The 18,156-nt window shown below is 48.7% G+C and overlaps 1 protein-coding gene across 1 annotated transcript in view; it reads left to right on the top strand.

The window, feature by feature from the left end:
- Positions 1-18,156, top strand: part of FIP1L1 (factor interacting with PAPOLA and CPSF1) — a 520,306-nt gene that overhangs the window by 185,921 nt on the left and 316,229 nt on the right. The window contains exon 6 of the mRNA XM_085642102.1: positions 2,349-2,456. Coding sequence (XP_085498228.1) covers positions 2,349-2,456 — 108 coding nt within the window. The remainder of the gene's footprint in view (positions 1-2,348; positions 2,457-18,156) is intronic.

The raw sequence follows: 18,156 nt of genomic DNA, 5'->3' as shown, positions 1-18,156 counted from the left end.
ATTTCAGCATTGCATCACAGCCTTCAGACCTTCAGGATCACATAAGACTTCAGTCTTTAGCGGCATTACAATTAATATGATGGTTACAATTGAGTGCTAAGGTCAAAAGAGCAAGAAAACATGTTACTGTTTCATCTGCAATTACATACCAGCCTTGGCTGCCTGGCGCGGGGGCCATCAACGTGGCATCCTCGCCCCCCCCCCCCCCCCCCCCTCAACAATGATGGTCTCTCCCTCCTCAGTTCCACCGTGGAAGATATGCAGATCTCACCCCTATATTTGTTCCGGCGCCCCCACTTATGATCCCATTTTCGTGGCACCTTCTCACTTCATACACACTTTTTTCCGCAATCATGGCATAGTCCATGTCTTTTGCCCAGTCACTTAAGTGCGGTGCAGTGTCCACCCCCCCTTCTGGGCGATATTTTGTTTTGCTATGCTCCAGCCCATGGTAGCCCACGACTGCTCCTTCTGGGAGAGGTCAGTTGCTTCCTAAATATTTAAGGAGACCTAGTGTGGGAGATGGTTGTATGGGTTTGTCGCAAGTCCTGACCAGCTGCCGGGTGACGTCTTTCCAGTATTGTTGTATATGGGGGCAGTCCGAAAGGATGTGTATGAATGTGCCAGTCTGATTACAGTGCCGGTGGCAGAGTGGGTCAGACCTCCTACCCAACCTTAATAACTATATCGCGTTGAAATATACCCTGTGGAGAATCTTAAGCTGGACCAGGCAAAGTCGCACCGGAATCGCCACCTCTCTGGGAGAGGCCAGTACCTCTCGCCAGTCTTCGTGTGGTAACTCTCCCAAGTCAACCTCTCAGCTCGATCTGAGTTTCAGCATTGGGTCGGTTCGGTTGTTGACCAATTTCTTAAACGTGAGGGAAATAGCCTTACGGTCCATTGGGTCCAGCAGTAGCCTGTCCTCTAGCGGTGAGGGGTATCCTTCGGGAGGGCCGAATTAATGGCATGGCTAATCTGGAGATATCGAAAAGCCTCCGACGGTGCTAATTGGTACTTAATTTGGAGGTCCGCGAATGTTGCCATCTTTCCTTTCAACCACATGTCCCCCACCGTAGAGATCCCGATCATGTCCCATTTATCAAACCCCGAGCAGGTGCTGAGGCGGCCTAAGATGTCCGGTTCCCACAAGGGGGTAGCCTTCGTTAGGCGTCACTGCCATCCCAGCCTTCGCTGGACTCCATGCCACACTTCCACCGTACGTGCCGTGGGACCAGTGAAACATAGTTTCCTATGGTTCGTATACAGTGCCCTATTGTAGCCCCCCTTACCCATTAGCCAATGGTCAGTGCGAAAGCTGGGGTCGTCATGTGATCCAAACACCCATCTGTTAATGGCTATCAAGTGCGAAGCCGGATAGTAGATGCGCATGTCCGGCAACCCTATACCCCCGTCGACCCACCCCATAGTGAGCTTATTAATGGCAATGCGGGGCGGTCTGTTCTCCCACAGCAATTCCCGTACTGCCGCTTCAATTGCAGAAAATAAGAATTAGGAACCGGATTGGAAGCATTTTGAAGGGCATAGCGAAAGCGTGGCAGGGTGATTATTTTAAATCGGGATGCACGTCCCAGGAGAGTAAGGGGCAGTGCCCTCCAATGCATGACATCTGATCTAAACCGCTGAAGAGGCCCCAAAAGATTTCGTTCAAAGAATGGCGTGGCCTCAGGTGTAATAAAAATGCCCAAATATCGGAAACCCTGGGCCGCTACTGGAAGGTGATGGGGTTTTCTTGTTCAGATAGCACAGCCTGTTATGGAGGGGTTGCAGCAGCTCTAGGGCATCAGCTGATGAGCACGAACAGCTCTTCAATGTGTCTAAGGTAAGTTAAGAAAGTGTATTAAGGTTAAAATGATCCTTGACACTTTACTCCTCATGTTAGGGCACATTTGATTTGATGCTCGTTGCACATATGTAAAGGTAACTTGTTTTTCTCTTTGTCACTTTTCCAAATAAAATTAGATATTGTGTTATGTAGAAGAAAATTGGCACTTCTCTACCCCATCGCCGACTGCTTGGCTTGTTTTCCATCCATTTGTTATGACATGGTGAAGCAGTGTGTTAAACCTTGTGCTATGCTACAAAGCCACACTGTGAAATGTACTATTTCTTTGTCTTTTAAACTATGTTTCATAGCTGTAGTGTTAAACTGCTCAAATGCATTTTGGTGTCTGAATCACTGTATAAATGTTAAAATAAGGATGAAGAAGTTATTTCTTTGTAAAGAACATTCTTTGGGTTATTTCATTATGTATTTATTCACACAAATTGCACAAATGAAGATTACAAAATAGTTGCATGTGTAATTTCAGCTATGTTTTTTCCTACAGGAGGGAAAGTAAAAGGTGTTGATCTTGAAGCACCAGGAAGTATTAATGGGGTTCCACTAGTGGAGGTGGACTTGGATTCATTTGAGGACAAGCCCTGGAGAAAACCAGGTAATTTGTTTTCCCTAGCAAAATATCACTAACCTTTCATCAGTTTAACAGTGTTGGGCAAAAAAGCCAGATAATTTCTTCGTTGAAAAGTGATCAAAGTGCTGTCAGTTTAGGGAGTGAAGAAAAAGTTAACCTGTAACAAACAAAAAAAGGTACGCTTTAAGAGACGATGGTGTAAGAGATTGCATGATTTAGATTTACCTGGAAAAATAATAAAACCTATTATGGGAGCTTGGTTAGCTGGAGGGGCAGGGGGAGAGGTAAGTGGTGACATTGAGTGATTAAGAAGCTGATGTGAAACATCATAAGGACGAGGAAACTGCTATACATGAAATATTATGTGTTTAATTAAAAGATTTACATTATCTGGATAACTGAAGCTGTGAAGAATTAGCAATATTTTGCAGTGTGCTCCTAATCTAGATTCACCTGCTATACATCATTACACGCGTTAGTGAGTGAGGGAACATCATTTAAAAAATGTATCTTTATGCCTTTGAGCATTGACCATAGGTGTAGTATGTATGTCGTACAATGACATTAACCGTAAGCTCACTGTGCCCCGCTGTAAGCCCACTAGATTCAAATTTGATTTTCAGCTACTTGGATCGGAAGCATTCGCCTAATCAGGAGTAAAATTTAATTTTCCACTAAAACTGTACCAGACAGTATTCACAGTAGCCTTAGGAAAAAGACTTTCGCAGTGGAGCAAACCAAGTGGAGAGGATTTGAAAGAGACCAAAAATTGACTTGAAGAGAAGTTTAAAGTTGACATGCCTGCAAGAATACAGGGTCTTCTATAGTGACCCTCGGATAGTGGATGTTTCTTTTTCTATTTAGGATGTTTTTATTTCTTGATCTGACTGCTTTAACAGTGTTACTCCCGGTGGGCTTGCGGAGTGTTGAAGGTCTCTGCCTCCCTCACAATTTTGACAACATTATCTTTATGAACTGTACTTCTTTTTTTTAACCAAACTGTGGCATTGATAGTTTAAAGGGGTATAGAATGTGAACTCTCCTTACCAATATTTAGGTTTTAGTACCAAAAGTGACAATTCAAATGTCGTTTTGAGCGAATTAACACAAGGGGGTAAGTCAGTCAAGTTAGCACAAGCATAAAAAAAATCGCACTTTCATGAAAAACTATAAACCTTCAATGCCCTTAATAGAAAAGAAATCTCTGAACTGATACCTTTAAGATATGCTTCTGTTTCCCAGACAGTGAGTAACAGCGCAAAGATCAAGTGCTGAACAGACATGACGCTTATCATAGAGAGTTAGATCAAGTTTGTACGAATGCCAGACTTGTTTTAACCCAGAACCGGGATTGATGGCAAAATGGTAATAAATACAATCGGAGGCAAATAAACAACAACAAAAAAAAAAGTTATCTATGCCTATTGGCATCGAAAAAATCTTTGTCTACTTACATTTTCTGTAATCAGTAAAAGAGTAAGCAAAAATAAATCTTTGGGAGGAACCACAGCATTGTGAAATCCATAGAGCAATTCAATATGTCCACCACAAAGGGGATACTTAATCTGCAGATGATGGTTCAAAATCTGCAGAACACAAAGAAAAGCATCAGTTAACTAATGAAAAAAGGAATAACTATGGAAACTACAAAAAACAAGAGGATTTAATTTATAGCTATTATCAGAAAAAGATTAGTAAACTGTTTGCTACCCACAGGTCTAACCCTTGATGGAGAGAGACACTTGATGCGGTTGGCTAGGAGATGGAGATGAAGTATTGACACAGTGGTGCATTTCAATCTCCATTGTCACTCAACTGGCATTGACATCATCAATGGGAGGATAGAGAAGCATAAACATAAAGCCCTATTCTTTTTGCTTGTAATCAAAATAATATCCAATTCTTTTTTACTGCCATCATTAGGCAGAGCAGATACTCACTCACCGTTTGGCCACAGATTCTGTCATTCGATGGCAGGCATGCCTATTATTTTCAGTCTTGAGACCATATGAAAAAAGTTACATAATATATACCTTCTGATTGTGACCGCGTCTTCGGCGCTAATGTAGATGGTGCTTTGAAAAGAATAAAGAATCTTACTGAGATAGCGAAAGCACTGAGGGCATTACAGCGGAGTGGTCCTTTGTGCTGCTCTGAGCTAACAAAAATGAGACTAGTCTACAAATCAAAGTAGTCTCCAAGGATGTAATCTGCAGGCAAGTAGATGAAGCCAGCATCTGCCAAAACACTAACCATTTTTTAGTATCAGTGGAAAGAGTAGAGACCTGTGTTAAAGAGCCTCTGCCATTGCCACTGAAGCCACATAACCATCTGACAGTGGTTTAACTATGACAGCAGAGAGAGTTCTCTCCTTTTCTCTCAATGTTCAGCTCTACCAGGAGACACAAACTTTAGTGAGACTGTTCTTAAAACTGGTGGAAATAATGAGATCATGTATTAATCTGATAATAAAATTCAAGACCAGTACATAACCACTCTTCAGTCAGTGGACACATTTGACTGGCCTAAGAAGTTTGAGTAGCTGTGAATTATCAAGGTTCTCATTCCAAATGGCTTTCATATATATACAGCTTGTAAGTGCTATATCATTATCACATTACAGTAGCTACCATCTCATCCTGCTCTAATTCACTTGCCCTTTGCCGGTGCTTTTTATTGTGTATCTGAACTACCTACCCCTAATTCAATAGCTCCCAGCCTCTCCTTTCCTTCACGCTAATACCCTATCTCTTCTAGCCTGTCTATTCATCCCACCAATGCTTTGCATGTTGCCAGATAGCCCTCGTTAAAGATGTCCTCTAATTGAATGCTTTCTTTAGAGTACAAAACAAAATCTGACAATCAGTTAATCACTGGATAAACCACTAACCTTTGTGCTGCTTACATTCAAGCTCTTCAATGAATCATCCGGGTTAGTAAACACCATACAAATGTAATTACAGTTTAGTAGCACTATCATTGGCTCAACAACAGTGGTTTTCTCCCCTGATTTGCATCTTGAGTATAACATCAGAAATTTTAAACAGTCTCAACCTGCTTTTACTGGAGAAGCACTAGTCCCTTTACCCACACTTTTGACTTGGCAGCCTGGCCCAAGACATCTTTTAAAACTTCCTCAGAGCCGCATGGACTTCAGGGAGTTTTGCAGGCCTGCAAACTGGACAAAGACCTTTTGTTCAAGTAATTTTGTTATCTTTGCTACAGCTACTCAGCAGCCATTTGATGGGCACACCTAAATCACACCCTTATCTGCAATCTGTCTACAGGAGTACCAAACATCCTAATCATTAATTATTTTCTAAAGGGGAAACATTATGTAAATTAGGTTTACCTTCTTTTCATCCTATATGCAAAGAGGTTTTGCAATGTTTGATCTTAAAGTGCATTTCCTTGCAGTTGTAAATGAGTAACTATTAAATTCCTGAATATCCAGGTACATCACAAAAAGCTATTACATACTCATCTCAAGTTTGTACACAAGGTGATTTTATCTTTTTACATGAGCCATAAATTAATGAGCCCTTTGTCATTTTTTTCCCTCCAAAATGGTCATCAGCGGAATAAGGAACATTCTCTGGAATGCTTACAGGCAGTGGTTTATTTTATGGATAAGTCTAAATCTGCCAATATCAGTATTTTTTGTTGCCACATGCTCTACATGTTAGACCAGTAGCAGAAGGCACAATTTTACATTGATTGCAGACTGTATAGTTATCTATAACTCTTTTTTTTTGTAAACCGCTCATTATTGATTTTTAACTTCAGTGACATCAAATTCCATAGTCTGTTCTTTTCATTATATATGAACATGGAGCAGGAGCACTGTCCGATCTATGATTCTGGATGTGTTTGTGGCTTTTCCTTGTGTAGCAAACCGTCCTAGTTGGCATGCTGCATTGTTGTTGGTTAATGGTCTCTCTGTCAGTTCCATCAACATAGCGAGCAGAGACTCCCAATAAGTTTCAATATGAGGGCATTCCCATAGCATATGAAAAATGTCTGCCAGGTCTGTTTGTCACCTAGGGCACACAGCCAGCATCCCTAGGCCCATTTTGGTGAGTCATGCTGGAGATAGATAGATAAGAGTAATGTAGGTAGTTAAGCTGTGTTTATTTAAACTGTGGGTTCCTGCTCACCGTTTTTGTCTATTCCAGTATTCGTCCTCATTTTTTTGTCGTAGCTATCCTCCCTCACCCGAAGTGTTTTCAGAGGTCTCGTGGGCTAACAAAATGCAGGAGTCAGAGCACTGTCTATACATGTCACTGCCTTGAGGTGCATCCCGTGTTTCAGTAAGGTAGCTAGATAATGGGTCTCGGGGTTGGGCAGGCTCCTTCCTCTCTCATCCAAGTGGCACAAATCCTTCTCTATCGAGAGGCATCTTCTTTGGATCCCCCAGACCAGTTCTGAAACGATGGATCCCAACTACAGAAAAAAAAATTCAATAGGATCAAGGGAGGGGCCATGAAAAAACTCAAGAGTCTGGGTTGAACTACAATTTTAATGATGTATGCTTGACCAAGTCTCATTAGTGGGAACTGAAGACCGAATGGGACAGCCTGTCGGACGCATTTATCTAGGATTCCCCTTTTTAGGCCAAGATCAGTGTGTATCATATTTGTGTCCGTTTCCCATCTGACGGAGTCTCTCATATTAGTAGGGTGTTCGGTCAATGCCATACTCTTAAGAGGGAATGAAAGGACTTGTCCCAATTGATCCTGAGGTCTGAAACATCACCAGATACGCTCATCAGTGGTACTATTTGAGGTATGGAGACCTCAGAGTCCTTCAGAAACAGCAATGTATCATCTGCTTGCCATGACGCTGCGTGGTACCTGCAACCAATTTTAATACCCCCAGTCTGGGCTTCTAGCCCATAGCATGCATGCCATTGATTCGAGGGACCATAGGGGATGGAGGGCATCCCAGTCTGGTCGTTTATGTGTAGCATCCATTTATCAGACAAAAACTTGCCTGTGCGCACTCTGGCCAATGGTTGCGTGTATAGCAGCCGTATCCATTTCAATATGTTTCCTTTAATCCTCAAATAGATAGGGCCATAATGATGTGTCACCTACCTTCTCTATGTCCAGGGAAACCACCAATGGGGACCTGTGGCGATGACTAATGTAAGGAAAAAAGCTTTTTCCAGGATTGCCCCCAATTTTTGCACCCATTTTGACTATTAGGTACTGGTGTAATGGCTCTAAAATATCCTGAGCCCTGCTAAACAGGACTCCGTGCATATGCTCTGACCCTTAGCATGATGCATTTTTATTGGCTGGTCCCCAATTGGCATAGCCCAACTTGCTTGTAAATCCTTAGTATATGATACCAGGGTTACCTAGGGCCTGTAATTTGAGGTGTCTCTCGTGGATGGCAGCACTAGCTGTGCCACCACGAGTATGACAAGGTAAACCTGAGCTTTCAGTCTACCTCAGCAGTTAAACTACTAACTTCACTTGCTATTTAAAGTAATGGCTAAGCCCAAACCTCCCGTTTTAATGTCACCCCTAAGGTAGGCCTAACAAGCCCTAAGGCAGGGTACTGTGTATTAAAAAGTGAAAGATATTTTTTAAATGTTCCAGCAGTAAAAACCATAAATTGTTGTTTTTACCGTCGAAAGGCTAGTAGCCCCATTGACAAGTACAGAGACACAGGCGGGCATCTCAGCCCTGCTAGCTTATGAAAGAGACTTCTAAAGTTGGTACTGTAAGGTGTGATAAGAATCAGTGTGTTTAATCAGATCTAATGGTTAAATCTAAAATTATGTCACTGGTCGGCAAAGTCCAACTTTAGAAGTTGCCACTTTAAGTTGCCCAAGGTTTCCAGTGCCTGGTTACTGTTGTACAAAGGGTCTGTCCTGCAGACTGCTTTCTGCTCTCTTGGAGATACAGTCCTAATAACTCACAGGACAGAAAATAATAGGGGCCTGCTCTGGTGAGAGGTGTTACCTCCCTTCTGCATAATGCCACACAGGTGTTGACCCAAAAGTAACCTCAAAGGAGGAGTTGCCGTTAAACAGCAAATGGGAAACACATAGGAGAGGGCTGCTCTATTGTTTAGGCAGACTAGCTGGCACCTGTGAAGGAGAGGGGAAATCTGTTGTAAAAAACGTTTTTTCAGTGGCATGTAGCCCCTTGGTAGCCACACCTCTGGATTGGATTGAGCATAAATTGTGTAACCCTGGCACCCAGAATTCCGACTTCGACTTGAGCGGAGGAAAGGCCGAAGGACTGCTGCTCTGCTGCACCATGCAGCTGTCAATGAGGGTGCGCCTGCCTGGATTGTAACTGCTGAACCTGGTGTCCAGCAAAGGAGGAGGACTGGATCTTCTTTGTCCTGCTTGAGGAGTCATCCTCTCTAGAGCCTATCCAAAGCAGAGAGACTCTGAGTCAGTTGGCTGACTTTCTGTATACAGCACAGCGCTACAACAGTTGAAAAGTGTGCTGGGGCAAGTTGATAGCCCAGATTCTTTAAGTAGCTGCCATGCAGCACTAGAGACCAGGACCTGACGATCAAAGTTGCATGGAGTTTACTTGGCCTCGGAGAGTTGTCTGTGTGCAGACTGGTAGCCTAGAAGCAGAGTTAACTTCAAGGGAAGGATTTGGCTGTGACCGCGTTACCGGGCGATTGGTAGCCCAGTGGAGACTGGACTTCTACCAGCATCTAGAGGACTTTGAGGGATGTCAACACTGTGACCAGGACTGTCTCACCCCCTTCGGTGACCGGATAGCTGCAGGATGCCCCCTACCCTCCCCCATCGACTGCATCACATCTACAGCATCCTTGAGCATCCTCAGCACCCTTCATTCCTTTGCATCAGGACCACTTCCATAGAAATCCTTTGCAAGGGGATAAAGTGCCTGGAACTGTCCGGAGACTGCTTAACCTGTGAAGATAACTGATACTGAGGACCTTGCTGGTCCTCCTCGCTGGATTCCTAGTAGACTTGGTCGCCCAAAGTGACTCCAAGTGACTGAGTTACAACTAGCCCAACTTTTTAATGAAATGGTTTGTCAAATTGGTTGAATTAGTCATTTGATTTAAATGCTTTGATTCACTATACCTTATAAATTCTATATATCTGAAAGAAACACGTTAGTTAGATTCCTCACCTCAGAATATCCCCAGGCGTCAGGCTGGATCCGGAAAGATTTTCGTCAGCAATACCCTTGCGCGTCGCTAGGCGTTGTCTGCGGCTCCGCGTCCGTCGTCGTGATCGCCGGGATGACGTCGTCGGAGTACTTAAATGCCGCCCTCACGCGCTGACGGCAGTTCTTCTTTTTTCCGCGCCAGACAGCGCCGATCCAGGAAGAGCATACCCTTTTAGTCATTTTTTGACTAAACTCTTTTGGTCTATTCTCGTTGACTGATGTCATTTACTGACCACCACCGCCGGTGCCTCTACTGCCTTGGGGCCGACCACGATGCCGAGTCGTGCCTCGACTGCCCGGCCTTAACTTCGAAGGCTAGGCGGGAGCAGTCCCGCAAGCTACTCGAGCTCCGGCTGTCGGCTCCGCGCCGTTCACTGTCCCGGTCGAGGAGGAGGTCAAGGGACCGGTCGCGGAGCCGCAGCCATCACCACCACTCGTCTGGTTCCAAGTCTTCGGGTAAGTCGAAGCATAGTAAGAAGTCCAAGAGGCGACATCGCTCTTTGGGCTCCCCTCGCCGGTCGCGCGACTCGGCTGAGGGTTCGGGTGGTACCACCCACGCGGCTCCGTTGGAGCCACAGGAGTCCCGTCCATCCCCATACCCGCCGGTCCCTGGGACTGACGCGACTCCGGCGGAGATCAGTGCCTTCCTCATGGCCATGAGGGGCCTGACTCCGCTGTCGACGCTTGCCGGCGCGCCTTCGGGCCCCGCGGGCTCAACCGGGATGCCTAGCGAGCCGGCGGCTCTGGTTCCGTCGTCGACTCCGGTCCCGACGCCGCAGGCCCCCGCGGGATCCAGGCCTGGATCCCAGTCGGCGCCGGTCGACATTACGACCCCTCCACCGGTGCCGACTCCGGTGCCACCCCCGGCGCCGCCTTCGGACGACGCCGTTCCCCGGTTTAGTCCCGGGCCCGGCGTCGGAACGGCGCCGATGGGTGGCAATTTCATCTTCCGCCCGGCTCCGATCATTCTTCCTGTCTACCAGGAATCGGATGACTGTGACGACCGCGAGGGGTCTGAGGACCCTCTGGCCCGGCAGGGCCAGTTATCTCAGGACTGGGCAGATGAGCTGGGGGGTGCCAGTGGTCTTGACACCTCCCCTGACTCTGGCTTCATCTCTCCTCCGACCGTGGCTTAGGAGGAGGGTGCTGCATTTACTGTGGTGCTGCGCAAGGCGGCCGAAGCCCTTAGGCTGGAGCTACCTGCTGTGGCCGTGAGGACTAACCTCCTCACTGAAGTGCTCCAACCATCAGCAAGCTCCTTTGAGCTTCTGCTGCAGTTTAACGAAGCACTGGTGGACGTTCTGAAGTCCACTTGGTCCAAGCCCTCCACAGTACCTCCTGTGGACCGGAACGTGGCCCGGCGCCACCACCCTGCACCGGGCGACCCCAGTTTTCTGTCCTTGCACCCCACGCCCGAGAGCCTGGTTATCCAGGCCTCTGCTTCCCAGACCTCGTTCGCATCCGCTCCCCCGGATAGGGAATCCAAGAGACTAGAACAGTTTGGCTGGTCTCCTCCCTTAGTTTGGGACTGCGGTCTATTAACACCGCTTGTCTCTTGGACCGTTACTCCCACTCTCTGTGGGATACGGTGGAGGACGTGCTGCCCCAGTGTCCGGAGGAGGCCCGGACACAGCTCACCCAGGCTCTTGCCGAGGGGTGGGATGCAGCACGACACGCTATCCGATGTAGACTGGACACTACGGACTCGCTGGGTAGGGCCATGTAGACCACAGTGGCGCTTCGCTGCCACGCCTGGCTGCGGTACACAAGTTTTTCTGGGGATGTCCAGAGCACCCTCATGGACATGCCCTTCGATGGCAGTCGCCTTTTTGGCGACAAAGCGGATAGTGCGCTGGAGCGCTTTAAGGTCTCCTGGGCTACGGCCAAGTCCTTGGGCCTCTCGGCCCGCACCCACAAACTTCCGCTTTTCACCCCTTTCGTGGCCAAGGAAGGGGCGCCCCCTCACGTCCGCCTAGCCACAGGCCGCAGAACCAACCTTCATGCGGTCGCGAACGTGGATTCCGCACAGGCGGTACAGGGGGACAGCGTGCCGGTCTGTCCACATCTACCCAGGCAGCATCCGCCTCAAAGCCCTCCTAGTCCGTGCTTTCAGGCCCATTCCACGCCAGTGGGAGGCAGAGTTCGCCATCACTTGCTCCACTGGCGTTCCATCACGTCGGACAGGTGGGTGCTGCAAATCGTCCGAAGGGGCTACTCCCTCCCCTTCGAGGCAACCCCTCCAGCCCTGCCACCGCAGTACCACCGCATGTCGGGGGATCACTTTAATCTTCTACGGGAGGAAGTTACGGCCCTCTTGGCCAAGGGGCCATCGAGCGCGTTCATGGTCCAGAAGTAGGTCGTGGTTGTTGTTCCCACTACTTACTGGTTCCCAAGAAGGGCAAAGGGGGCCTACGCCCTATCTTGGACCTCCGGAACATCAACGCCTTCCTCCGGAGGGAGAGGTTCAAGATGCTCACCTTAGCTCAGGTTCTGGCTGACATAGACCCTGGAGACTGGATGGTAGCGCTGGACTTGCTGGACGCTTATTTCCACATCCCCGTCCTGCCGGCCCACCGGCGTTACCTGCGGTTCACGGTGGGCCAGGAGCATTTTTCAGTTTACCGTGCTCCCCTTCGGCCTCACCAGTGCCCCTCGGGTGTTCACGAAAGTGATGGCAGTGATCGCAGCTCATCTGCGCAGATTGGGGGTTCCAGTCTTCCCCTATCTCGACGACTGGTTGTTGAAGGCGGGCTCGCCCCAGGCAGTCGTCTCCCACCTCCAGACTACGGCCGGCCGACCTGCATTTGCTGGGGTTCTCCATCAATGTGCCGAAGTTGCATCTGAGTCCCTCCCAGAAGCTCCTCTTCATCGGAGTGGTTCTGGAATCTGCGCAGTTCGGGCTTATCCTCCGGAACAGCGGGTCCGGGATATTCCGGCTCTGATTCCCATCTTTCGGCCTCTATCCCGGGTTTCGGTCAGGTTCGTGCTGCGGCTTCTGGGTCTGATGGCCTCCTGCATCCTGTTGGTGCATCACGCCAGATGGCGAATGCGGGCTCTGCAGTGGGACCCGAAGTTTCAGTGGGCCCAGCATCGAGGCAACCTGTCCGACCATGTCTTGATCTCGGAGGACAGTTGCAGTGGTGGCTCACGGACCGCGATTGGGTCAGTGGCAGATCCCTCTCCCTACCCCCACCGGAGCATGAAGTAGTGACAGATGCGTCCCTCCTGGGATGGGGAGGCCACATGGGAGAGGCGGAGATCAGAGGACTCTGATCTCCGGCTGAGTCTCTGCTCCATTTCAACCTTTTTATGCTGAGAGTGATCCGACTTCCACTGAAGGCATTCCTTCCCTCTGTCCGGGGAAGTGTAGTGCAGGTGTTCACGGACAACACCACCGCCATGTGGTATTGCAACAAACAGGGCGGGGTGGGGTCGTGGATCCTTTGTCAGGAGGCTCTGCGCCGCTGGACATGGCTGGAACATCAGGGCATCACCCTGGTGGTTCAACATCAGGCGGTCCCTCTGAACGCCAGAGCAGACTAACTCAGCCGCCGGTGCATGATGGATCATGAATGGCATCTAAACTCGGACGTGGCGCAAGGCCTCTTTCGGCAGTGGGGAGAGCCTTGGTTAGATCTATTCGCCACCGAAGAGAACGCGCAATGTCAGCAGTTCTGCGCGTTGGAGTTTCCAAGGCGGCACTCGCTCTGGGACGCCTTTCGTCGCGAGTGGAGTTGCGGTCTGGTGTACGCCTTTCCGCCTATACCACTTCTGCCCAGAGTGCTGAAGAAGATCAGGCACGACCGGGCCCAAGTCATCTTGGTGGCTCCGGATTGGGCAAGAAGGTACTGGTATCCCGAGCTACTCAGTCTGTCGATCGATCCCCCGATACGACTGCCTCTTCGGGAGGACCTTCTGTCACAGCAGCAGGGGACGGTCCTCCACCCGAACCTGTCCAGTCTCCACCTCCATGCGTGGAGATTGAGTGGCGACAGTGGATGCCATTTGACTTGCCTCCTGAAGTCTGTGATGTTATTCTGGCAGCCAGGCGTCCCTCCACAAAATCGGTATACGCCTGCAGGTGGAACAAATTTGTGGCATGGTACACAGCAAAGGCTGTGGATCCCCTTTCCGCCCCTCTTTCTGAGGTTCTCCTCTTTCTTCTTTCCATGGCCCAGCAGGGATCTGCTCTGGGCACCCTCAAGGGATATCTTTCAGCTATCTCTGCTTTCCTACGGCTTCCTGATCAGCCTTCTCTTTTCAAATCCCCTGTTGTTTCTCAGTTCTTTAAGGGCATTACTCACATGTTTCCTCCTGTCCCTTTCGTAATGCCTCAGTGGGATTTGAATCTTGTATTGACGTATCTGATGTGCGCTCCCTTTGAGCCACTTCATAATTGTCCCCTTCGTCTGTTGACTCTTAAGACTGCTTTCCTAGTGGCCATCGCCTTTGCTAGAAGGGTGAGAGAGCTCCAGGCTCTCTCTTCTAAGCCTCCTTTCCTTTCTGTCCATCCGGACAAAGTTGTTCTCAGGACTCGTCCTTCCTTTCTTTCTAAGGTGGTGACTGCCTTTCACATCGGGCAGTCTTGTTACGCTGCCCACCTTTCCGCCTCTGCATCCCTCGAAAGACGAAGAGAGGCTCCACCGTCTGGACCCAAAACGGGCGCTGTCCTTCTATCTGGACCGCACCAAGCAGTTCCGGGTGGACGACCAACTCTTTGTCTGCTACGTGGGCTCTAAGAAGGGGCGGGCGGTGCACAAACGAACCATCTCTCGGTGGGTTGTTTTGTGTATCTCAAGGCCTGTTACTCCTTAACTAAAAGGGAACATCCTGTAGGGCTGAGGGCCCATTCCACTCGGGCCACAGCGGCGACCACTGCCCTGGGCCGGGGAGTCCCCTTGCAGGACATTTGGCCTCACTGCACACGTTTGCCAAACATTATTGCCTGGACAGCCAATCCGGAGAGACGGCTTCTTTGGCCGTTTTGTCCTCCTGGACTTTCTGGTGTGATCTTGGTTCGCAGACCCACCACCGGGGTTGGTATTGCTGGGGTATCTATTCTAAGGTGAGGAATCTAACTAACGTGTTTCTTTCAGATGAACAAGTTACTTACCTTCGGTAATGATATATCTGTAAGAAACATTAGTGTCGGTCTCTTGCATGGCTCTGCGTTCCTGGCGCGGAAAGCTATGTACAAGGACTGACATCAGCGCGCAAGGGCGGCGTCTAAGTACTCCGGCGTCATCCCGGCGATCACGACGCCGACGACGGACGCGCAAGGGTATTGCTGACGAAAATCTTTCTGGATCCAGCCAGATGCCTGGGTATATTCTAAGGTGAGGAATCTAACTAACTGTTTCTTACAGATATATCGTTACCGAAGGTAAGTAACTTGTTCTTCCAGAACCCTCTGGTGGATCTTTGTAATTGTGGATCTTTGTTGTTGAGGGTCAACCTCCATCGGGTCATCTGTGGCATAGGTACTTGTCCCATGGGCTCCTTTCCATTAGGGGATGCTGTACCACGCCTCGATTCTGGAGTGTATAGGCACAAGCACTATTATAAAATCAGACTATATAGCCTTTTGAGGGGAGCGTATCTGCTATCTTGTCCTGCCAAGCTGCATCACGCCCCTAGTACATGAGAGAAGTTAGAAGGCAAGCCAAGAACACATTACTGGGTAAGTAGCTGGACCTCATTAGCTTTTCAGTAGAAATATTTCCTTATGTGAGTTAAGGGTGCTCCATGGTCTTCTGTAAGTTACAAGCATTGGGAAAGGCAATAGATTGCTCCTTTAAGAACAGAGCTGTTTAAGTACTGGCCTGATGTATACATCTACCTGTGGGTCTCTCGCCTCTTGAATTACCCCTTGTGCAGCATTCCAGGGACACCTTTTTCATAGCTCTCCAACGTTGGTGAGGACGTAACAATGGAACAGCTGTGCTCGCGACTCTGCGTGATATCATCGAAGTCATAAGAAGACCTCATCAGCGTGCTGATGTCAGTTTGCTCTTTTCGGCGCTGTCGACGTGTAACGGTTTTCCTAGGACACTCCATTTCTTTGTGGTTTTAACATTGTTACAGTCTGTAATCGTAGCAGTGCGATGACTGCCCAGGAAAAGTCAGAGTTCAAACCTTGTAGGGAATGTGGGGGACATATGTCCATCACAGACACCCAATATGATTGCTTTCTGGTGCCTATTGTCTGACCACGATGTCGAGGGATGCTCTTCATGTCGCCGTATGAACCCGAAGGCCCTCAAGGTGATTGAAGCGAAACTGTTCATGGCTCGGGTGAAGAAGCAGAAGAGGAGTTTGAAAAGGACAAAGTCGAGGTCCAAGTCTACCACGCTGCACACCTCGAAGGTGTCGTGGAAACACAAGAAGCGGCATCATGGCTCCAGGTGTTGCTCTTCTAAAGACTAGTTGCCGAAGTCTAGGTACCCAGCCCTACAGCGTCACACTAAGGATGAGATCTCGCCTTCTTCTTCAACGCAGGTGACTCCGGCTCAATCTCCGGCTGTGAGGGAATGGTTGACATCTAGGGAAGCAATGCAGGTTCCTTCCCAGGAGCGAAGGATGGATTATTCACCGGTGCCGTCGGGTTCCGGTCTGGATGCCATCTCTACTTCGTGCAGCATCTCCAGCTGTCCCTGGAGGGCCTCCATCGATGCCGGCTCCGAAGTCACCTGCGCTGCGCCTCCAGCCGCCAATACTGAAGATAAGGTCAAGAAGGGAGGCACAGAGGCTTCTGGAAGATTAAGGATAACAGGCGTAACTGGAAGAGGCAGAGGAAGGGGAGATGCATGAATTTGAAGGGCTTCATGAAGCTAGTGGGACGGACACATCACCAGAGTGTGAACTCTCTTCTCCTAAGGCTCCTCTCAGAAGATTTCTTCCTATCATTCTGTCATCATGAAGGTTGCTGACCTTCTGGATTTGCAGTTGCCCACTACAGAGGACAAATCAAACATTCTGATGGAGGCTCTTCACTCTCCATCAGTGATAGAACCCTTGCTTTCATTCAAAGAGGCATTCCATTCTGGAAGTATGGAAAAAGCCTATGTCTGCCCCAGCTGTATCCAGAACGGTGGCAAGGCGATAAGGTTGCGCCTGGGGATCTAGACTTTTTTTGTCAACTCACCCTTCACCAGAGAGCTTGGTGGTTCAGGATTCGTGTTCCTTGAAGCAATCTTCAGGTTTGTTTCCATCCACTCAGGTCGATAAGGACTCGAAGAAATTGGAGCAGTCGGTGAAAGGTTTTTCCATCAGCGAGTATGGCTTTAATGTCTACTAATGCAACATGCCTGCTGGGATGCTTATACATACGTTGATGGACTTGGCTAAGGAAGTGATTCCTAAACTCCCAGGGGAAATCCAGGGCCATTTTGCAGACGTGCTGTCGAATACTCAAGCGGCTGCCCGTCAGGTTATTCAGTCTGGGCTTGACACGGCTGACTCTTTTGCAAGGGTGATGGATTCCTCGGTGGCAGCTAGGAGGCATGCCTGGCTGAGAGGATCAGGTTTCTCTCCAGATATTCATGCCACACTTTTGGATCACCCTTTTGATGGCTCTAGACTGTTTGAGACCAAGGTGGACTCAGCGCTACAGTGCTTTGAAGGCAGTAGTACTACTGCTAGATCTTTAGGTTTGCAATCTCATCTTGAGGTTTTTAGATACCAAAGATTTCGGGACTTTGGAAGGGCTAATCCATTTCGGGCCAGACAGCAGCAACAGGCGAACCCACTGTATAGAACATACAGAGGGAAGGGTAAAGGTTATCTGCAGGGATCTGCTCACCAACAAGTCTCCTCCTCCTCCTCTTCAGCTCCCCCAAATGGCTTCGCAGGCAAGCAGCTCTAGATCCCCCATCTTAGAGCAAGTTGGACCTGTGGGAGGTCGGGTGTCCCTTTTTCTCCAAAATTGGAAATCTGTTACATCAGATCTTTGGGTTTTGAATCTTGTATTGTAGACGTGCAGAAGCATAGAGTTCATGCAATGGCGTAGATTAGAGTGCTGCATAATGGCGTGTAATTGTGCAGAGTAGAGAGGTATAGATTGCAGTGGGGTAGAGCGGCATAGGGACAGAGTGCAGTGGTGCAGTGTGTTTCAGAGTGGAGTGAAGTGGAGTGGCTTGGAGTGTAATGGCATAGAGTGCAGTGGTGCAGAGTAGATTAGAGTGGTCTATAGTGGATTGGCATATAGTAGAAGGGCGTACAGTTGAGTGTTGCAGACTGGATTTGTGCAGAGTAGACTGGAGTGGCCTAGTCTGCAGTGGTGAAGAGTGCAGAGGATTAGAATAAAATGTACGTAAAGTGGAGTGGTGCAAAGTAGGGTGAAGTGGCGCAGACTAGTGTGTGTCACAATAGTGTACCAGAGTAGAGTGAAATGGCGTAGAATGTAATGGTATAGAGTGCAGTGTAGATCAGTGTCATACAGTGGACTGGCGTAGGGTTGAGGGGCGCGGAGATGAGTGTTAGAGCAAAGTGCATGCAATGGCAGAGCGCAGTGTTGCAGAGTGGCATAGAGTGGAGTCCAGCAGAGTTGA

This window comes from Triturus cristatus, chromosome 2_2, assembly GCF_964204655.1.
Source record: "Triturus cristatus chromosome 2_2, aTriCri1.1, whole genome shotgun sequence".
Taxonomy (NCBI): Eukaryota; Metazoa; Chordata; class Amphibia; order Caudata; family Salamandridae; genus Triturus; species Triturus cristatus.
Note: the sequence above shows the minus strand (reverse complement) of the source record. Positions and strands in the feature narration are given on the sequence as shown.